This window comes from Salmo trutta, chromosome 25 (assembly GCF_901001165.1).
Source record: "Salmo trutta chromosome 25, fSalTru1.1, whole genome shotgun sequence".
In the NCBI taxonomy this organism is placed as follows: domain Eukaryota; kingdom Metazoa; phylum Chordata; class Actinopteri; order Salmoniformes; family Salmonidae; genus Salmo; species Salmo trutta.
Window position 1 is genome coordinate 36810115 of NC_042981.1, and position 17518 is coordinate 36827632.

Here is a 17518-nt window from a genome sequence, read left to right on the forward strand (position 1 = left end):
TTCCTTTAACGTGTGACATGTTACTTTCTCACAGCAGGTAAATATAGGTATTACAATAGCATAGTACTATGTTAGTAATTTCAGTCAGATACAATAAATAATCCATCAATTTACCTTCATTTTTCTTGCTGTAAATATAATTGATAAAACACATGATTTGAAAAACACAGGTAACCTACACAATGCGTGCAATATTCAGATAATAGATAACTATAATTTCCATATAACATTCAAACGCATTTCCCCCATCTGATACAATTCGCTAGGCTACAAGACTGAGCAAATATGCAAGGGTGTAAAAATAAATGCACACACAACAGCGTCCTCTAGTAATTCACTGGTCCACAAAAAAAAAATCATTCTCCAGTGCTTATTCAGCCAAACAACGGCCGAACTACCGTACAAGTTGACTCTCTGACGAGAAGAGAAAAACATTTCGACAAAACGCCCGGTGCCCACGACTTTCCCACCAATAAGAGACGCGCAAATGAATAAGGAAACGGTTGTCTCTCTCGTTGTCAGGGAAACATGTCAACTCTTGTGTCTTGGTCCGGAGAGCATGGCTCGGTTGGTCAGGTTGAAGAATGAGATTGAACGAATTAAAGAAGAATATTTCACCAGGAACAGGTAGCGTTAATGCAGCTGTTGCATCATGCACGTTTCACGTGTAACCTACACTCTGTCACACGGCGAACTATTTCTAACGGTACCTGGCATAACTGTTTTAAGTCGAGAGAAAAACTAAAAATAGCTACTGCAGCTAGCTCACGTTAGCTAGTTACTGTACCGGTAGCTAGCTAGTTAGGCAGCTCTGCTAACAACAACAACAACAGATGCCTTTTATAGTATGAATAACAAACAATTGACTTGGTTGAATCGTACATTTCTGCATTTGCTGTGTTGGCGTGCGTCTGTAGGATAGCCGAGGAGAACAGACAGAGAGAGAACGAAGCAGCCATCCAAATACAGAGTTTGTTCAGGGGATGTCGGGTGCGGGCCTACCTCAGGTGAGAGATGTGTGTGTGGGAGTTTAAAATAGCTCATTTTGTTGCAAAAGGGTTTTCTTGGTACATAAATTAACTTTGACAATGTAACAATAATTATAACACAAACTCCTAATTTCATCTCTAAAATATAAATATTACCATGCATGCAATTTCAAAGAATGAATGAATACACCTAATTTGTAGTATTCTTTATCAAAACACTGCACCTTTTCTTCACTCCAAATAAAAATTGACCTTCAGCCGCGTTACCCTGAGAAGACCCCCCTCCCCCCAAAACCTAAATTATTACTTTACAGTATGAAATGACCCCCTCTTGGTGTTAAGAGAGCTGTGCAAATGGCTGAGGGAAATAAAGGCCTATTCCACTCTCTGCCTTGTACTGTGACCCTAACACCATTTTGCAGGGTCAGCTGACAAACTTCCAGACTGCAGGTTAATTCAGATTACTTTAGTTAATTGATCAATGTGTTAAGTGGCTAATTAGCCACATTTTGAGCTTCTTAAGTGCAACTCCTGGGTTACCATATCCCCCCTATAAGCATTGATTTTCTGGGCATATAAATGGCCTTTTGGAAATTGATGGCCTCGTTGAAGCTGGAATAGCAGTAGACTTGTATTTAGAGTATGTTTGATGATGAATACAAATGTCCGCTTGCACTGGGAGCCATGATCGCTGGACATAATTGAAAAGCCTTAAGTAAAGGTTGCTGTGCATTGTCCTGTGTGCAGGGGGGTGGACTATTTCTTATCGTGACCTTTCAACTCAACCAAAAAAAACTGATTTTTACATATTTCTTTCCTTTTCCTTTTTTCTGCAGATTATCGGCAAATCGAAATACTAGTCCACATACTGTACATAGTATATCCCATATTGTCTTCTACCAATAAATGAATCTCTTCATATTTCTTCTTTGTAAAAGCATATGTTTTCGTGACCATTTCTCCCAGTCACCTACACAGGAAGGCCACCATTATTCAGAAGATATGGCGAGGATTCACAGCAAGGGCACATTTCAGACAAATGGTGAAGGTACGTTAGCCGCTGAAATGCTACGGATATATTGATTATGTTATGATAGCATACATTAAAATTCAATTGCTATATTCAGAAGCCGCAACTCTGACCCGAAGACATATAATTCACCTATTACACATTTGGAAATGAGCACTTAGGAATACGAAGTCATATGGTATGGAATTGCAGCACCATTGCTTCTGGAATGCATAAACGAGAGAGTAAAGGAGTAAAGAGGGGGGGGATGGTGGAAGGGTTTAGATTGCCTCCCAACTGCTTCTTAATTGAACAGATTGTTGATACAAAATCCAATCCCCACTGCTCTCACAAATAATTTTCTCTGGATTGAGTTTTGTAAACAAATCACAACAGCTATTTATCACCTCCTAAATTGACTGTTTGGTAAAGCATAACTGCCAGGCACATTTGGGAAGCTTTCACGAGCTGGAATCTGGGGATCAACCCTGATTTAATGTTAGGTAAAGGACATGTCACCAGACACACACAGTGTCTGAAAAATAAAACGGAACTCATTGAATCTCTCAAAATGACCAAAACAATGTTTTTATGACTTGAGAGTTTAGACTTTGCAGAGTTTAACTTGCATTATTATACATGACTCAAAACCAACACCCTTATTTTCCCTCTGAACTCTCATCTCCGCATTAAGGCCAAACTTCCTCTCGTCTTTCACGTCTTTGTCTTCCTCCCTGAGCGTTCCCTCTTTCTTATGTCGTTATTAAAAAGAGACATGTTTGAGATATGAATTCCTTTTATATAGTTCTCTCAAGTTTGCTCCTGTATATGTGCCCCCAGTGGTCTGGGCACAGCGAAACGAGGCGTGAGGCGAGCCGTGTGAATATTCTGGCCTTTGTTAGTCTATCCTGGCTGGAGCGTCATTGGTTATCAAACCCAGCGGAGAGCACTGGGCCATCATACATCTCCATTAGCTCTCAGCTTGACTACCATAGATTTTCTTGGCCTTGTCTGCATTATGTATTAAGAGAGGAGCCCCGTCCCCTCAATACAAAGTCTGACTTATACCTCCCTCTCCCTCGACACACACACACACACTCTTTCCCTCCCTCTCTCTCTTTCCCTCCCTCTCTCTCTCTCTCTCTCTCCGTGGTGTCTATGAGACTTATTATGTATAAGGTATAAAGACTTCTTTATCTCCGGGCTGCTCAGGACAGATCAGAGAGCCTGGATAAGGCGACAGAGATGTAACGCTGTCTCTCCTTTTGTTCACAGGCCGCATATTTTATCATGAAGATGAATTTCTACCACGAGATGTCCGTCAGGGTAAATATCAGACTGTCTGTTTTAGCAAATGGAGTGTCCCCTGGTCTCACAATGGGATCCCCACGAGTAGTTCTGCAGTGCTGTTTCATTTCACCACCAGTGTCTCTGTCCCTATGTGGGGGGGGGGGGGGGCACAGTAGAAATACTACATATCCTGGATATTTCTACCTATATACCATACAGGAATTGATTGTAATGGAATGTTATCAGTATTATTTTGCATTGGATGGGCAAAATTCTTATTACATTTAGTCTAGATTTTAATATGCAGTTTTGATCAGACAATCTTATTTAAATTAAATTCAGGTCTTTTTCCGGATCAAAACGGTGGGCGCGGTGGTAGGCGCGGCAGGGGTGTGGCAGGGGACGCGGTCGGCCCGTCGGCGCTGCTGAATCTTAGAGAACATTTTGCACACCTCCGTCTTAGCGGTGTAGCGACATCTTAGCATTTTTGAGCCGATTCACTGCAATTCGACACATTTCTCTATTAAAGGTAGACTCCGCGGTTTTGACGTAGATGCAGAAAGTAAACGGTATAGTGGGTCAATTTACGCAAACAACTAAGAGCGTTGAAGCGCGAGGCTTAACTTCTCTGCTGTTTTGGTGCCCTGGTTACCACGCTGTGAACAGCATGAAGCGAACTTGTGCACAAGCACAGATACTGCGTGACTGTATGGGAGCGAAGTCTTGCATCTCGCTCATTTCAATATCTGCGGTGCTGCTCGTGGCAACGTCATTTCGCTGAGTCTACCATTAAGCTGAGACAAATTTGAGCAGTTTTAAAGCAAATTTCCTGCAATTCTACACATTTTGCCATGCAGCTGAGGGAAAATGTTGAGGTTTTAAAGCTAATTCCCAGCAATTATGTGTTATTTTGCTCAAACATAATAAGAAAATCTATACTGCTAAATTCATTGTTTTTGGAATTTTCAATTGTCCCTGACTGTCTCTTTTATTTTGGTAATTGTTAGTTATCAAAGATAGGTCCATTATCTTTTCTACATAACTTAAACGACTGAAACCACATATAAAGTAACGTTGAAAGCATTTTTGTCACGACTCCTACCGAAGGTGCCGCCCCCTCCTGCTCGGGTGGCGCTCGGCGGTCGTCGTCACCGGCCTACTAGCTGCCACTGATTCCCTTTTTGCTTTCCCTTCTTTTCGTTATTAGGTGCACCTGTTCCAAGTTGGGCTGATTAGCGTGCTTTATTAGCCAGCAGGCCCGCCTGCTCTTTGTGCGGGATTGTTTCTCTGTTTGCTTTGCTTGGTGTCACTCTGATTTTGTCACTCAGAGGTCTTCCCTGTGGCTCAGTTGGTAGAGCATGGTGTTTGCAACGCCAGCATGGTGTGTGCAACGCCAGGGTACTGGGTTCGATTCCCATGGGGCCAGTACAAAAAATAAAAAATAAATAAAAATGCATGAAATGAAATGTATGCATTCACTACTGTAAGTCGCTCTGGATAAGAGTGTCTGCTAAAATGTAAATGTAAATGTATTTTGCAGTAGTGCGTGTGTTTGCGCCAACAGTGTTTTGTCCCCTGTGTTTGTGGCACCTTATTTTGTTGTGCTCTTTGATCGCTGTTTTGGGAAGGCTTGTGTTTTAGCCGTTATGCTTATTGAAGCCACTACCCTGTATCGCTGCTTCCTGCATTTGATTCCTCCAGTACGACACCCAAGCTTTACAATTTTTCCATCCCAAAAATGAATTAACACTGTTTGGACTTGGGCGACCCGAAAAAACACTTAGGCCCAAAGATTTCAATGGCAGAAAAATCCCTGAAATTATATTATACCCTTTTGCACAGGCATTTATGTTGAAACTAAATGGAATAGTTGTACTCAGTTATGCTAAACCAGTCAGGAGAGAAGTTAGCATGTGTGGCCTTATTATTAGCATTTTAAGCTAAGCTGTGACAAATATCTGATTTAAAAACTTTTCTGCTGGCTTTTCCTCTAGAGCAGCGATACAGTCTCTCTGTCACGGCCCACATCGTCATAAGTCCCATTTGACCAGTTTAACAACTCCTTCCACACAACCTATAAATCAAAAGCCTTTGCATTTGAGTGATGCTTTGGCACTTTTATGCGAGGATATCGCATCGAAACCTTATATTTTACAATTCCATATAGGAGCTCTTTTCCACCCCAAGTGAAATTTTTTAAGATTTTTTTATAAGCCCACAAAATTCTATGCTTTATTGAAGAAGGGCATATTACCAGTGAGTTGTTTGGACATTCGCTGAAACCACTGAAATTTGAGGAAAAGTTTTATGACAGACAGTTATCCAAACAAATAAAGAAGTCCAGGCCCAGTGTTTGTCAGGCTCATGTTACGTGCAGCCATCTGGGTCTGACCAAGTGCCTGAGGTCACAGGGCCAAAGGTTAAGGGTCATGTCGGCACTTAGAGGAGAACAGAAGCTTCGCAGCAGGATAGACCTGCTTTATTACTCCTGTAAAACATGTCATATGTTCAGGAATCTGAATGGATGTCAAAATCTGATCAAATAAAAAAAGGAAGGATTATTGTAAAAATGGTTGTTGTAAAATGCTGGGGGGTCTTGAAAGGCCTAAGCATTTAATTCAAATTATACAAAATGTTATCCTCAAATGAAACAAATAGGTCCTTGTGCTAATGTTTTGGTTTTATTTATATTCATTTCTTTAAAAAATAATGTTTTACGTAACTACACGATTTGTATTTGTAAGTGGGAAGATTTAAACTGTACATGTACTGTACACTGCTGGCCATATCAGCGACTCTCATATTTGAGTTGTACATTTCTCAACCTTCTTATATCACGATGAAGTCGGGTTTAAACCTGGTCAAATCAATGCAGTGAATCACCAGCCCACCAACTGATGAGAGGGGTAAGGAAGGAACACCAACATGTGGATATCATAAGGTCAATGCACCGCTCTGGATAAGAGCGTCTGCTAAATGACGTAAATGTAGTACAATCATGTTTACTGAGATGCTGTTTTTAGAATAATCTACATTGAAAATGTTGTGACATTTTCATGGGTAGTGTGTCCAACCCACCGGTTTCGGTGTGTAGACGCTATTTAAAAAAAAAAAAGGGCCCAGTGAAAAAGCTGCACACACAGGTGGAGTAAACTTTGGACCAACGCGGAGTATGTTGTGTGTGATAAACTCAGTCTCTCACTCTGTGTGTGTGTGTGTGTGTGAAGGACATCTCCACCCACTGCCTCTCATTGACCAGAAAAAAAAAAAGATACAATCATCTCTGAATCCCCTTGTGGCACTTCCTTTTCAATCAATTTTTATTCTAGTCCTTTTTCTTCCTCTTCCTCCGATGTCTTTATCGTCGTCGCTCTAGCAAAGGCTAATGTATTAGCACGTTAATAGAAAAACAGTGTTTACAAGAGGCCCGAGACTTTTGATTAGATTTAACCCGGCCAATATTCATCATTGATTTCACTAGTCAAAAAAGGTCAACAAGAACTTTGAGTTGCGAGCCGGGCAATTACTTTATTTAAAATGATCTATTGACTGCGGATCAATCGCAATTCTCATTTTGGTCTTATTTATTTTCTACTGGCTCCCCTCTTCTGATAATTCTTTTACCTGCTATTGTTTAATCTTCTAATTAGAGTGAAGGACATCCGCTCCCCTCTGTTTAGAGAACTGGCCCCAGCTTAGGGGCACACTCGTTGTGTGTGGGTGTTTGCGTGTGTGCGCTTGTCCATACTGTGCATGCATACGTGTGTGTGTGTGTGTGTGTGTGTCAAGTCAAACTGACATAAATGCAAGGGACCTCTAAAGCAAGTGTTGCCAGTCCAGTTTGCATAAAGTTGTATTTTATACCATTACATTTTATTTTTTTAAATTTTTTTAAATCTGAAGATCAACTGTTGTAGTGATGTTGACACTAAAATTGTCAGTTTGGTCCCATCTCATCTAACTGGTGGATTGTTAAGTAAACTATAGATGTGTGTCGCTGTGTTTTTCTCCTACAGATACAGCAGAGGTGGAGAGGTTACTGCGTGAGGAAATACAGCCATAACTACTACGCATGCAAGAGATACATGGAGGGACTGGCCCGCAAAAACAAACAGATCAGGTACTGCACATTAAGAGGAGTGATAGAACCCATCTGTCTATAGTAGGTAACATACCAGAGATATTAACAGAGGTAAATAGTCAATATCTAGCTTTGTACGATACAAATGTCTCTGGTGAGTTCTCTATCTCTTTTTCAGTCGATTCAGTACATACCCAATTATGTATTCATTATTCCAGTTTGTATTTTTATTTCGGAGGACAAGTTGTAGGATATTGGAATAGATGTGCTTTCTTTACAGAGTGCTACATCACTCGTCCTATTGGCCAGCCTTTGCCGTGTGAAAGAAAGTCTGAGAAGGTCTGGGTGTTATGCTAATGTGTATCGTGGCACCAAAAGACTCCTATTAGTTAACGTGGAGCAGACTTTATGCTTAACAGGAATTCACTCTGGGTGCTTGGGCAGAGATGAATTGATCTGATTAATCTAGAGGAGGAGAGTATGATCGCTGTACATGTGTACCGGTAACCTGAAGGAGGAGAAAAAGTATTCAGAAGTGCCTTGGGTGGCCAGCGAACGACTTGACGAAATAAAACAATGTGTCTGTGATTTTTTTATTTTTTTTACAGCGAGAGCTCTGGCATTAATTAAACATGCTAGGCTCCAGGGGCTGAAAAATATGCCATCGTTTATTTTATACAGTAAAAAAAAAAAATACAAAAAAATGTACGCTTAAGTCACTTTTTTTTATGTCGCTAATATATTTTCGTGGGGGGGGTAAAAATATCTTAAGGCTTCAGCTAAAATGAAATGTAAATTTGTTAAGTGCTCGTCGGATCACTGACTCCCCCCTCCCTCCAGAGGTAGGCAGGCCCGGTGAGAAGTAATGAGGTTTGTCACCTCTGAGTTGTTTCACCGCATACACCTGCACAGCTACAGCAGACTTACAGTACTAGGTTACACTGTATGTGTGCAGCGGGATAGCCAGGGACATGATGGGTATGGTAGAACCTGGTCACATTTGCATTTTCGTGACGTCTCTGTATGATTCTAGCACGACGACCCACACGTCACCTGTCTTCTTTATGAGCATTTGTTAGTCCTCAAACACAGTGGTTCTGTGGTGTTGAGAGGGTAACACAAACACCAGGTAGATGACCGTTGTGACGTTTAACCTGGAAGCCTGCTTCCCCGTTTAAGGTACAGGACACACAAAATGGCCAAATACGTAGAGATTTCAATTAGGCCTGTTCCCCTATATTCAACCTCGGTATTTACCAGTATTTATCTGGACTCATAGGCCAAATATGATCTGATTCATAGACCAAATAGGTTGTTGGGAGGCAGACTATGTGTTGTGATAAACTGGCTGTGGGTGAGAGGGGATGAGAGTGGATGAGATGGTTGTGGGTAAGGGTGGGAGATGTCGGTGAGAGTCAGGAGGATGTTGCCATCTCAATGTTTTCCTGTCTATCATTCCCAGAGAGACACACACACACACACACACACGGCCATTGAGCCCCTCCTCTCTGGCTGCTCCTCTCCATGGAGAGGTCGTCCTCTCGCCAGTTAATCACTTGTTTATTTAGTGCTTCTGGGGCCGCGATCAATTAACGCAGCGCCACGTTTATTTAAAATATCCTTTCTGTGTTCGCCAGGGCCCCTCGGATCGCACACTGCCCGATCACTCACCCCGCAAAGGTCCGCTTTTTAATCCGCCGCTCCCTCCCTCCCACCCTCCCTCCACCCCTCTGTCTGTCCGCTGCATAAATTATTCAAAGTTTTACTAATGGCTCCCATTTAGTGCAGGTCGACTGGCCTGGCATGCCAATGACGGGAGACGGCCCGACGGGAGGACCATCTCTTTCTCACTCTCTCTCTCTTTCTTCCTGCTCCTCACTGACGGATCTCCCCGTACAATACCATCTGTGTCATTTCATTAACCGCACCGCCCAACGCTCTCTCTCTCTCTCTCCCTCCTTCCCTCTCTCCCCCTGGCCGGGGTTCACCATGTTAGCGTGTCCATCTTCATGGAGCTGTCCCCTCCTGCATAGCCTAATGAAGTCAGGACCTCTCGGCACCACTGTAATTCAAGCGACTACAGTTGGTGCAACACAACAATTTATCACTTGTCAGGAAGACACTTAAAGTTGTGCTGCTTAATAAGGGCATCCTGCGAGCCTGGGCAATTAGGAGGGAGCCGTTTGCATATTTACTAAATGCGGAGTGTCATTGCCACCACGGCCTGTTGCCTGCATGAATTATTATTCTATCTGCAATAAACAGCTGGGTAATTATTACTGCCATAATCAGATAAATTCTCTCTGTAATGTTCTAACGTGGCAAAATCTTTTAACTCATCGCGGGCTGAGGGAAATTTATGGACTCGGAGTGGTGAGGCTGAGGGGATTTTACTCTCTGTGTGACGTCCCGGTTCTCGGCTCAAGGACATCCATGAAAGGAGATCTGGGAGGACCGGTCCTCCAGTTAGCTCATACACACTTCCTGACGCTACACCAGGGGTGTAGAGGAGGTCACGTACACACTGGCTTTGATTGGAGGGTTTTGTCTCCGTGTGAAAAGTCTGTTGCTCTCCAGTGTTCAGTCACTGACTCGTTAGGAAGTACCTCGCTACAGGAAGGAAAGTGATGAAAAAATATTTATTTTGGTTGTAATCACACAATCAATTTTTGTGTTTTTTGTTTTTTGGGGGTTTGGTATTTTTGTTTACGTTTGACACCTCGCCCTGGAAATCCTCTGTTTCTTTTGGTTACAGGAGGGAATCTGTTGAATAAACAAACCTGGTTAACTTCTGTTTTGTGATTTATTAATTTTTTTCTGGTTTTGTGGTTCTATATAATGGCAGTAAACTTGTCTTGTTGATGGCGATGATGTTGTGTGTCCTCTGCTGTGGTCGGGTTACAGGTTGGTCAGGGTTGAGGCCTGCTCTATTAGAGGTCATAGGTCAGAGGTCAATATATTGAGTCAGACACTGGAAGTTAATGGACTGCTGAATATTCCCTCCCTGCCAGCTATTGAATTATTTAATTGGAACAATTAAAACAGCCAATCGGCTTGTACGGTCATTAAATATTTAGGAGAGCCAATTAGCTGCTCCGGTGTTGGCCTGGAGGACTGGTGGGCCGGCCTGCTACCCCACCCCGCTACCCCACAATGCACCAGGCTGCGATTTCCCCATCATCCCACTCTCCCTGTACCCAGCTCTATGCCCTAAGATTTTAAATATAGATAAAGCAGCTGTATGCATGTCTTTACGCTGTAGTACACTGTCATCATAGTTTCAACAGGGACTACAGAACAGCTGCTGGGATCTGATAGTTCACATGTACAACATGAAAAGGAGATTTGTGTTCCAATACGGATCCAACACTGTTGATTAGGAAATGTTTTCATTGAAGTAGTATTTCCTTGACATCCTATTGGATCCTTTAAACAGGTCAAATGTTGTTAACAGTATTTTGTAAATTAGTTGTATGTATACTATATGTTATATTTAATGACCTGTTTTTTTTGTTTATATGCTTTGTAATTAATATACGTGTATGACGAGGGCTATATGATTTTACAATGAAAATGTTTCATCAAATCATATCAAGCTTTATTTAAAGCACATTTAACAGTCTCGACACAAAAACAAAGATTAACAATGTCTAACAGACAAGTACAAATTCTCATAAAAGACAGATTTGTGAGAATATATCACAGATATCTGGAACATCTAGTACAAATACGTTATTGGACACTCTGACCACTGTAATATTTCTCTCCTATCTGATTTTCTTTCCTTAATTGCTAATTGTCATTAATGTGCTTCTACAGTTGAAGTTGAGCACGGGACAACTTTCCTAAAAGAGAGGTTAACCCCTAGAAAAGTGTTCCGGCCAACTTCTGCCCAGCTTTGACTGAACTTCTCTCCTGTGTGAGTTGAGTGTTGAGGACGCGGAAAGGTCACGCGTGTTGGGCCGCTTCCGTGCCCCCCCCCCCCCCCCCACCCCCACCCCCCATGACCATCAGAAGTAATGAGGGTTGTATGTTCTCCTGCTCAGCCGTGACACAGATCGAGGTCCCTTCAGCCGTTACAAATCTGTTTGGCTTTTGTCCACTACACCGCAATTAATAATAAACCTGGGATATAGGGAGACAAAGGTCACCGACACAGCCACCAGCATACAGCGGTGCACACACACACACACACACACACACACCGGTGGCCGGAGACGGCGGAAAAAGAGAGGGGAGAGAAATCTGAAACAGACTGTCCCACAACTTCATCTTTTCACATTAATAAGCAATTTCCCCTTCACCAGGTGGCCAAATGGGGGCCACGCTACTCTGCATATTTCATTTATTTTGTCATTTAATCTTGTGTGGAGGGAGGAATGAAAATGCTGCGACGCAAAGGGAAATGGTGGTGATTTTTAAATGTCAATACGGCGGTGTGTGTAACCTTACGTTAGGACGGTATGAATATTCTCCTTTGTGAGCGCATAATTGAAAACTGAGAGCAGCTTGGGAACGAAAGCCTGATGAGCAATGGTTACCGTTTCATATCTCTCGCTTTCTGATGAATTGGATGGGCTTTTCTTTTAGTCTAATGTCTTTGTGCGTTTGCGCGTGTGTGGGCGCGCATTGTCATGTCCGTTTTGTGTGTGCGCCTGTTTGACTGCGCCGTTGTGTTGGCGTGCGGGCGTGTGTATGTTTTAGTAATTGTTTCCGATTCCCCTTAAGTTATTACCCCACACAGTAACAGTGTGTGATTGTAAAATGAGATTGCGTATGGGCTTTTAATGTGTCCCATTTAGACAGCTCGGATAGCAGATGTCATGGAGCGCCTTGGCTATACTGATGGAATATATTCATCATCCCACGGCCTGGCATGCTGACGGCTTCACTCTCTCCCTCTTTCTCTCTCGTTCTCTCTCTTTCTCTTACTCTCTCACTCTCCCCCCCCTCTCTCTCCCTCTCTCTCTCACTCTCCCCCCTCTCCCTCTTACTCTCCCCCCTCTCCCTTTCTCTCTCTCAGCCCTGATTGGAGTCATTAAGCATGTGTTTTCTGCTAGAGGAGAGATCAGGGATTCACTTGTAGCAAGAAACTCCCTGATCCCTGATCACTGTGTACTCAGTCTTTCTCCCTCACACACATCCGCGCGCACACACACAAAACACACACACACTCAAGCGGGTAAATGGTCACTAAACAAACTGCAAACAATATTTTCTCTCTGTGTGTGTGTGTGTGTGTGTGTGTGTGTGTGTGTGTGTGTGTGTGTGTGTGTGTGTGTGTGTGTGTGTGTGTGTAGGAGGGATCTGGAGGAGTTTTCAGAGTTCCAGAGGAGAGAAAGGGAGCGTCTTGCCATGGAGAGAGAGGAGCAGGAGAAGACTGTCCAGGCTCAGAGGATGCACTTCCTACTCAGCACAAAGCAGGTACACACACACACACACACTGGATTCCATGCGTACTGCCACTGACAAGCCTTCATGTTCCTTTTAGCGGGGGTGGCTTTGGCAGTAATTGAGAAGGGGATGTATAATTTAGGGGGCACGTCCAGTAGCGTGTGTGTGTTTGTGTGTTTGTGGGCTGTAGGCGGCTGTAGGTATCTGCTGAGTGGGAGGTTTACACGGCTGCTCTCTCCTGGCACCCCTGTGTGCTCATAATGAAGATGAAGTAGTGTGTTGCTGGTCAGTGGGTGTGGGTGGGTGGGTGTGTCTCCACCGGGTAGTCATTTCCTTGGTGCCTGTACACTCTTTTCGTCGTCATCATCTTTCCAGCAGATTCTGATGTCTGTGTCCGTCCGCCTGTCCACTGACCTGTCCTGCTTCCATAATCACCCCCACTCCGGTAAAGGAATGTTCACACGGGCGTCGTGACAAACGTTGCCCGGGAATCACTGGGTTTGAAAAGGACCGCAACTGTGACATTTGACCGAAGCTGTTAAAGATGGGGCATAAAAGAGGCTGATTGTGAGAGAGAGAGTGAACGAGACAATGAACTCCATGGGGCTGTGCGTATGGCGGGAGAGAGGAGGAGAAGGAAAGAGAGTGGGAGAGAGATGGGGAAAAAAAGTGGAAGAGTATAAAAAAAATAGTTAGCCAAATGTCTCTCTGTGGCACTGCGCTGTGGACACGGTGGGAGAGAGAGAGCAGAAGGAAATAGCTACAAGAAAAAGAGAGTGAAGAGAGAGAGAGTTAAGTGTCTCTGGGTGGTAGTGGGTGGTAGTGGGCTGTGCATATGGTCGCGGGACTCCTTTCCTCTCCACTGTCTGACCTTGTCACCAGGAAATGGATGGGTCTCCCACAGTTCATCCTTAACGCCAGCCACTCCGCTGGACACAAGTGGCCGCTCTGACATAGATTTACTTCCCCTGTTCAGGGGGTCAACATCATTGCTCTTCCCCAGCGCAGCGCGGTGGCCAGTCGGGGTGAGTTCACAGTGTGTTACCCCCTGCTACGATGCTACACCACCCTACAAGTCCCTCTACCCACAGTGGCCAGGAACTAGCAGCTACATGCAAGCACAGACACACACACACACACACACACACATTCCACCCTGCCCTGTCCTTCTTCAGTGGCCAGGCAACAGTAGTAGCACCAAGGCAGTCTCACTCCTAGTCTGGCCTAAAAAAGGAAGTTATTAGCATATATAGTAGCTAGCTAGCAGAGCTCCTCAAAGCTTTGGTCTCCTAATTAAAGCAGAGCAGTGGATCAGTCTGATGTGAATAATTATTATTTCTCGGCCTGCCTGTCTGTGTCTGTCTGTCTGTCTGTCTGTCTGTCTGTCTGTCTGTCTGTCTGTGACCAATCTCTCTATTTAATGGGATTTGAGTCTGAGGCTAGGGCTTGGACAATACGTTCTTAGTCTGTGTGAACTTACATTGGCCCTGTGTTGGAGTTATAGCTGGAGTGGCCAACTCTAATCTCGGAGGGACACTGTGCGTGCAGGCTTTTGTTCCTGCTCAGCACTAACACACTAGCAAACAGTCATTTGTTACAAAACATTTAATCACTTGGTAATTCTCTCTTTTCCTCATATGTCCAGTGTAACTGGTACAACTATTGTAAAGCGTAAGTAATGGCTGGTGTATGGCAAAGTGTTAAAAAAAAGTTCCTGTTTATTCTCCCATACTGTATTTCTAGATAATGCATTGGTTATACGATACTGTACATTCCCTGTCTTTCCTTTCACTCTATCCTGTTCTTCCTCTGCAGTGCCCTGGAGTATTCAACTCTCCATTCAGACCTGGGCCAGATGAGATGGAGCTGAGGCTCCGGAGGACCAAGCCCCTGCCACACAGAAACTTTCCCAGGGACAGAGCCTCTCTCCTGGGTAACACCAGCCCCTCAGCCCCCTCCTTTCCGGGAGTCCCTAGTGCCTTTGGAGCCAAGCCCCTGCCTCCCATTCCCAGCAAGAAACCACAGGTGAGACATACTCAGCAATGAAAGGAAAGAGAAATATCATTGCACTATATTCCCAATCTAGTAGTGTTATTAGTAACAGTATAGCAGTCAAGTACCAGAATAGGACCAGTATAGTTGCCTTATTAGTATCATTATAGTATCATTATAGTAACAGTAGAGCAGTCAAGTACCAGTATAGTTGTCTTATTAGTATCATTATAGTAACAGTATAGCAGTCAAGTATCATTATAGTAACAGTATAGCAGTCAAGTACCAGAATAGGACCAGTATAGTTGCCTTATTAGTATCATTATAGTATCATTATAGTAACAGTATAGCAGTCAAGTACCAGTATAGTTGTCTTATTAGTATCATTATAGTAACAGTATAGCAGTCAAGTACCAGTATAGTTATGTTATTAGTATCATTATAGTAACAGTATAGCAGTCAAGTACCAGAATAGGACCAGTATAGTTGTCTTATTAGTATCATTATAGTAACAGTATAGCAGTCAAGTACCAGTATAGGACCAGTATAGTTGTCTTATTAGTATCATTATAGTAACAGTATAGCAGTCAAGTACCAGTATAGTTATGTTATTAGTATCATTATAGTAACAGTATAGCAGTCAAGTACCAGTATAAGACCAGTATAGTTGTCTTATTAGTATCATTATAGTAACAGTATAGCAGTCAAGTACCAGTATAGGACCAGTATAGTTGTCTTATTAGTATCATTATAGTAACAGTATAGCAGTCAAGTACCAGTATAGTTATCTTATTAGTATCATTATAGTAACAGTATAGCAGTCAAGTACCAGTATAAGACCAGTATAGTTGTCTTATTAGTATCATTATAGTAACAGTATAGCAGTAACAAGCAAAACACTAGTTGTATTAGTAACAGTATTGGTACCAGTATAGCAGTCTTATTTGTAACTTAGTACCAGACTAGTATGCTGCAGGGTTGGGGTCAATTATATTTCAGTTCCAATTTTCCTCAGTGCTTTTCAATGAGGAACATTTCTAATTGGAATTAAAATTGGGTTTATTTTCAGAATTGACTGGAATTTAAATGGAATTGACCCCAACCCTGGTTTGCAGTCTTATTAGTAACTTAGTAACAGTTTTAGTACCAGTATAGCAATCTTATTATTAACAGTATTAGTACCAGTATAGCACTATTATTTATAATTTAGTATCAGGATACCAATCTTATTAGTAACTTAGTACTAGTAGAGCAGTCTTATTAGTACCAGTATAGCAATCTTATTAGTAACAGTATTAGTACAATTATAGCAGTCTTATTAGTAACAGTATTAGTACCAGTATAGCAATCTTATTAGTAACAGTATTAGTACCTGTATATCTGTCATATTAGCAACAGTATTAGTACCATTATAGCAGTCTTATTAGTAACAGTATTAGTACCAGTATAGTGATCGTATTTGTATCTTAGTATCAGTATATCATTCTTACTAGTAACAGTATTAGTACCAGTATATCAGTCTTATTAGTAACAGTATTAGTATCAGTATATCATTCTTACTAGTAACAGTATTAGTACCAGTATATCAGTCTTATTAGTAACAGTATCAGTATATCATTCTTACTAGTAACAGTATTAGTACTGTTATAGCAATCTTAGCTGTAACAGTATTAGTACCAGTATAGTAATCGTATTAGTAACTTAGTACCAGTATAGCAGTCTTATTAGAAACGTAGTATCAGTATAGCAGTCCTAATAGTAACAGTATTAGTACCAGTATAGCATTCTTTCTAGTTTAGTTTGTTTGCACAAATAGAAAGACGGTTTGTAACAGTAAAAAAACAACAACAGTATGCAAGAGGGGGAAAAAAGCCCAAAAGGGCTTAAATCACACAGATTCCGCAGTGTGGACAAACAAACAAACAATAAAATAAAAACTAGACGCAAAAGAGATAAAAGAATAGAAAATCTAAACAGACAGTCAAGCTACTGCAGTGTAGAACTGTGATGGACAGTATGTGCCTCTTAAATTTGTTTTAAACAACGACAGGGATAGTTTGGCAAAATCAGGCTGGAATGAGTTCCAGATCATAGGTCATTCAGAATTGGTTGTTCTTGAATATGGGTGACATAGCTGTTGTCTGAATTATGGAATTAATATATGTGTCACAGGCGTCGTATTGATGAGACCAAGGCGCAGCGTGTAGAGTGCTCATTCTTACTTATTTATTTTAAGAGAACACTTAAACAAAGAAAAACAAACGACAGCAAACAGTTCCGTAACGTTCAGACTATACGGAAAACAACCACCCACAAAACCCAAAGGAAAACAGGCTGCCTAAGTATGGCTTCCAATCAGAGACAACGAAAGACACCTGCCTCTGATTGGAAACCATACTCGGCCAAACCTGGAAAATGAAACATAGAAAATGAAAACTAAAACACATCCCCTAGAAGAAAAAAAACACACAAAACAACCCCCCTGCCACGCCCTGACCGTTCTACTATGGCAAATGACCCTTTTTCCTGGTCAGGACGTGACAGTACCCCCCCCCCCTCTGGCTCCGGGCGTAGCCCCTTTTCTGCGCTGCCGACCGCCGCTGGAGGCCCCGGGCTGCAGACCGCCGCTGGAGGCCCCGGGCTGCAGACCGCCGCTGGAGGCCCCGGGCTGCAGACCGCCGCTGGAGGCCCCGGGCTGCAGTCCGCCGCTGGAGGCCCCGGGCTGCAGACCGCCGCTGGAGGCCCCGGGCTGCAGACCGCCGC

General features: G+C 42.7%; 1 protein-coding gene across 2 annotated transcripts in view; it reads left to right on the top strand.

Moving 5' to 3' along the window:
* The first annotated feature begins 510 nt into the window (after nt 1–510).
* Nucleotides 511–17518, top strand: part of spata17 (spermatogenesis associated 17) — a 57201-nt gene continuing 40193 nt past the window's right edge. The window contains exons 1-7 of one of the 2 annotated variants that reach the window (XM_029713863.1): nt 511–627; nt 918–1007; nt 1956–2037; nt 3274–3324; nt 7305–7408; nt 12670–12793; nt 14579–14788. In XM_029713863.1, coding sequence (XP_029569723.1) covers nt 560–627; nt 918–1007; nt 1956–2037; nt 3274–3324; nt 7305–7408; nt 12670–12793; nt 14579–14788 — 729 coding nt within the window. In that variant the 5' untranslated portion in view covers nt 511–559. The remainder of the gene's footprint in view (nt 628–917; nt 1008–1955; nt 2038–3273; nt 3325–7304; nt 7409–12669; nt 12794–14578; nt 14789–17518) is intronic. The other variant, XM_029713864.1, reaches the window with a different exon arrangement.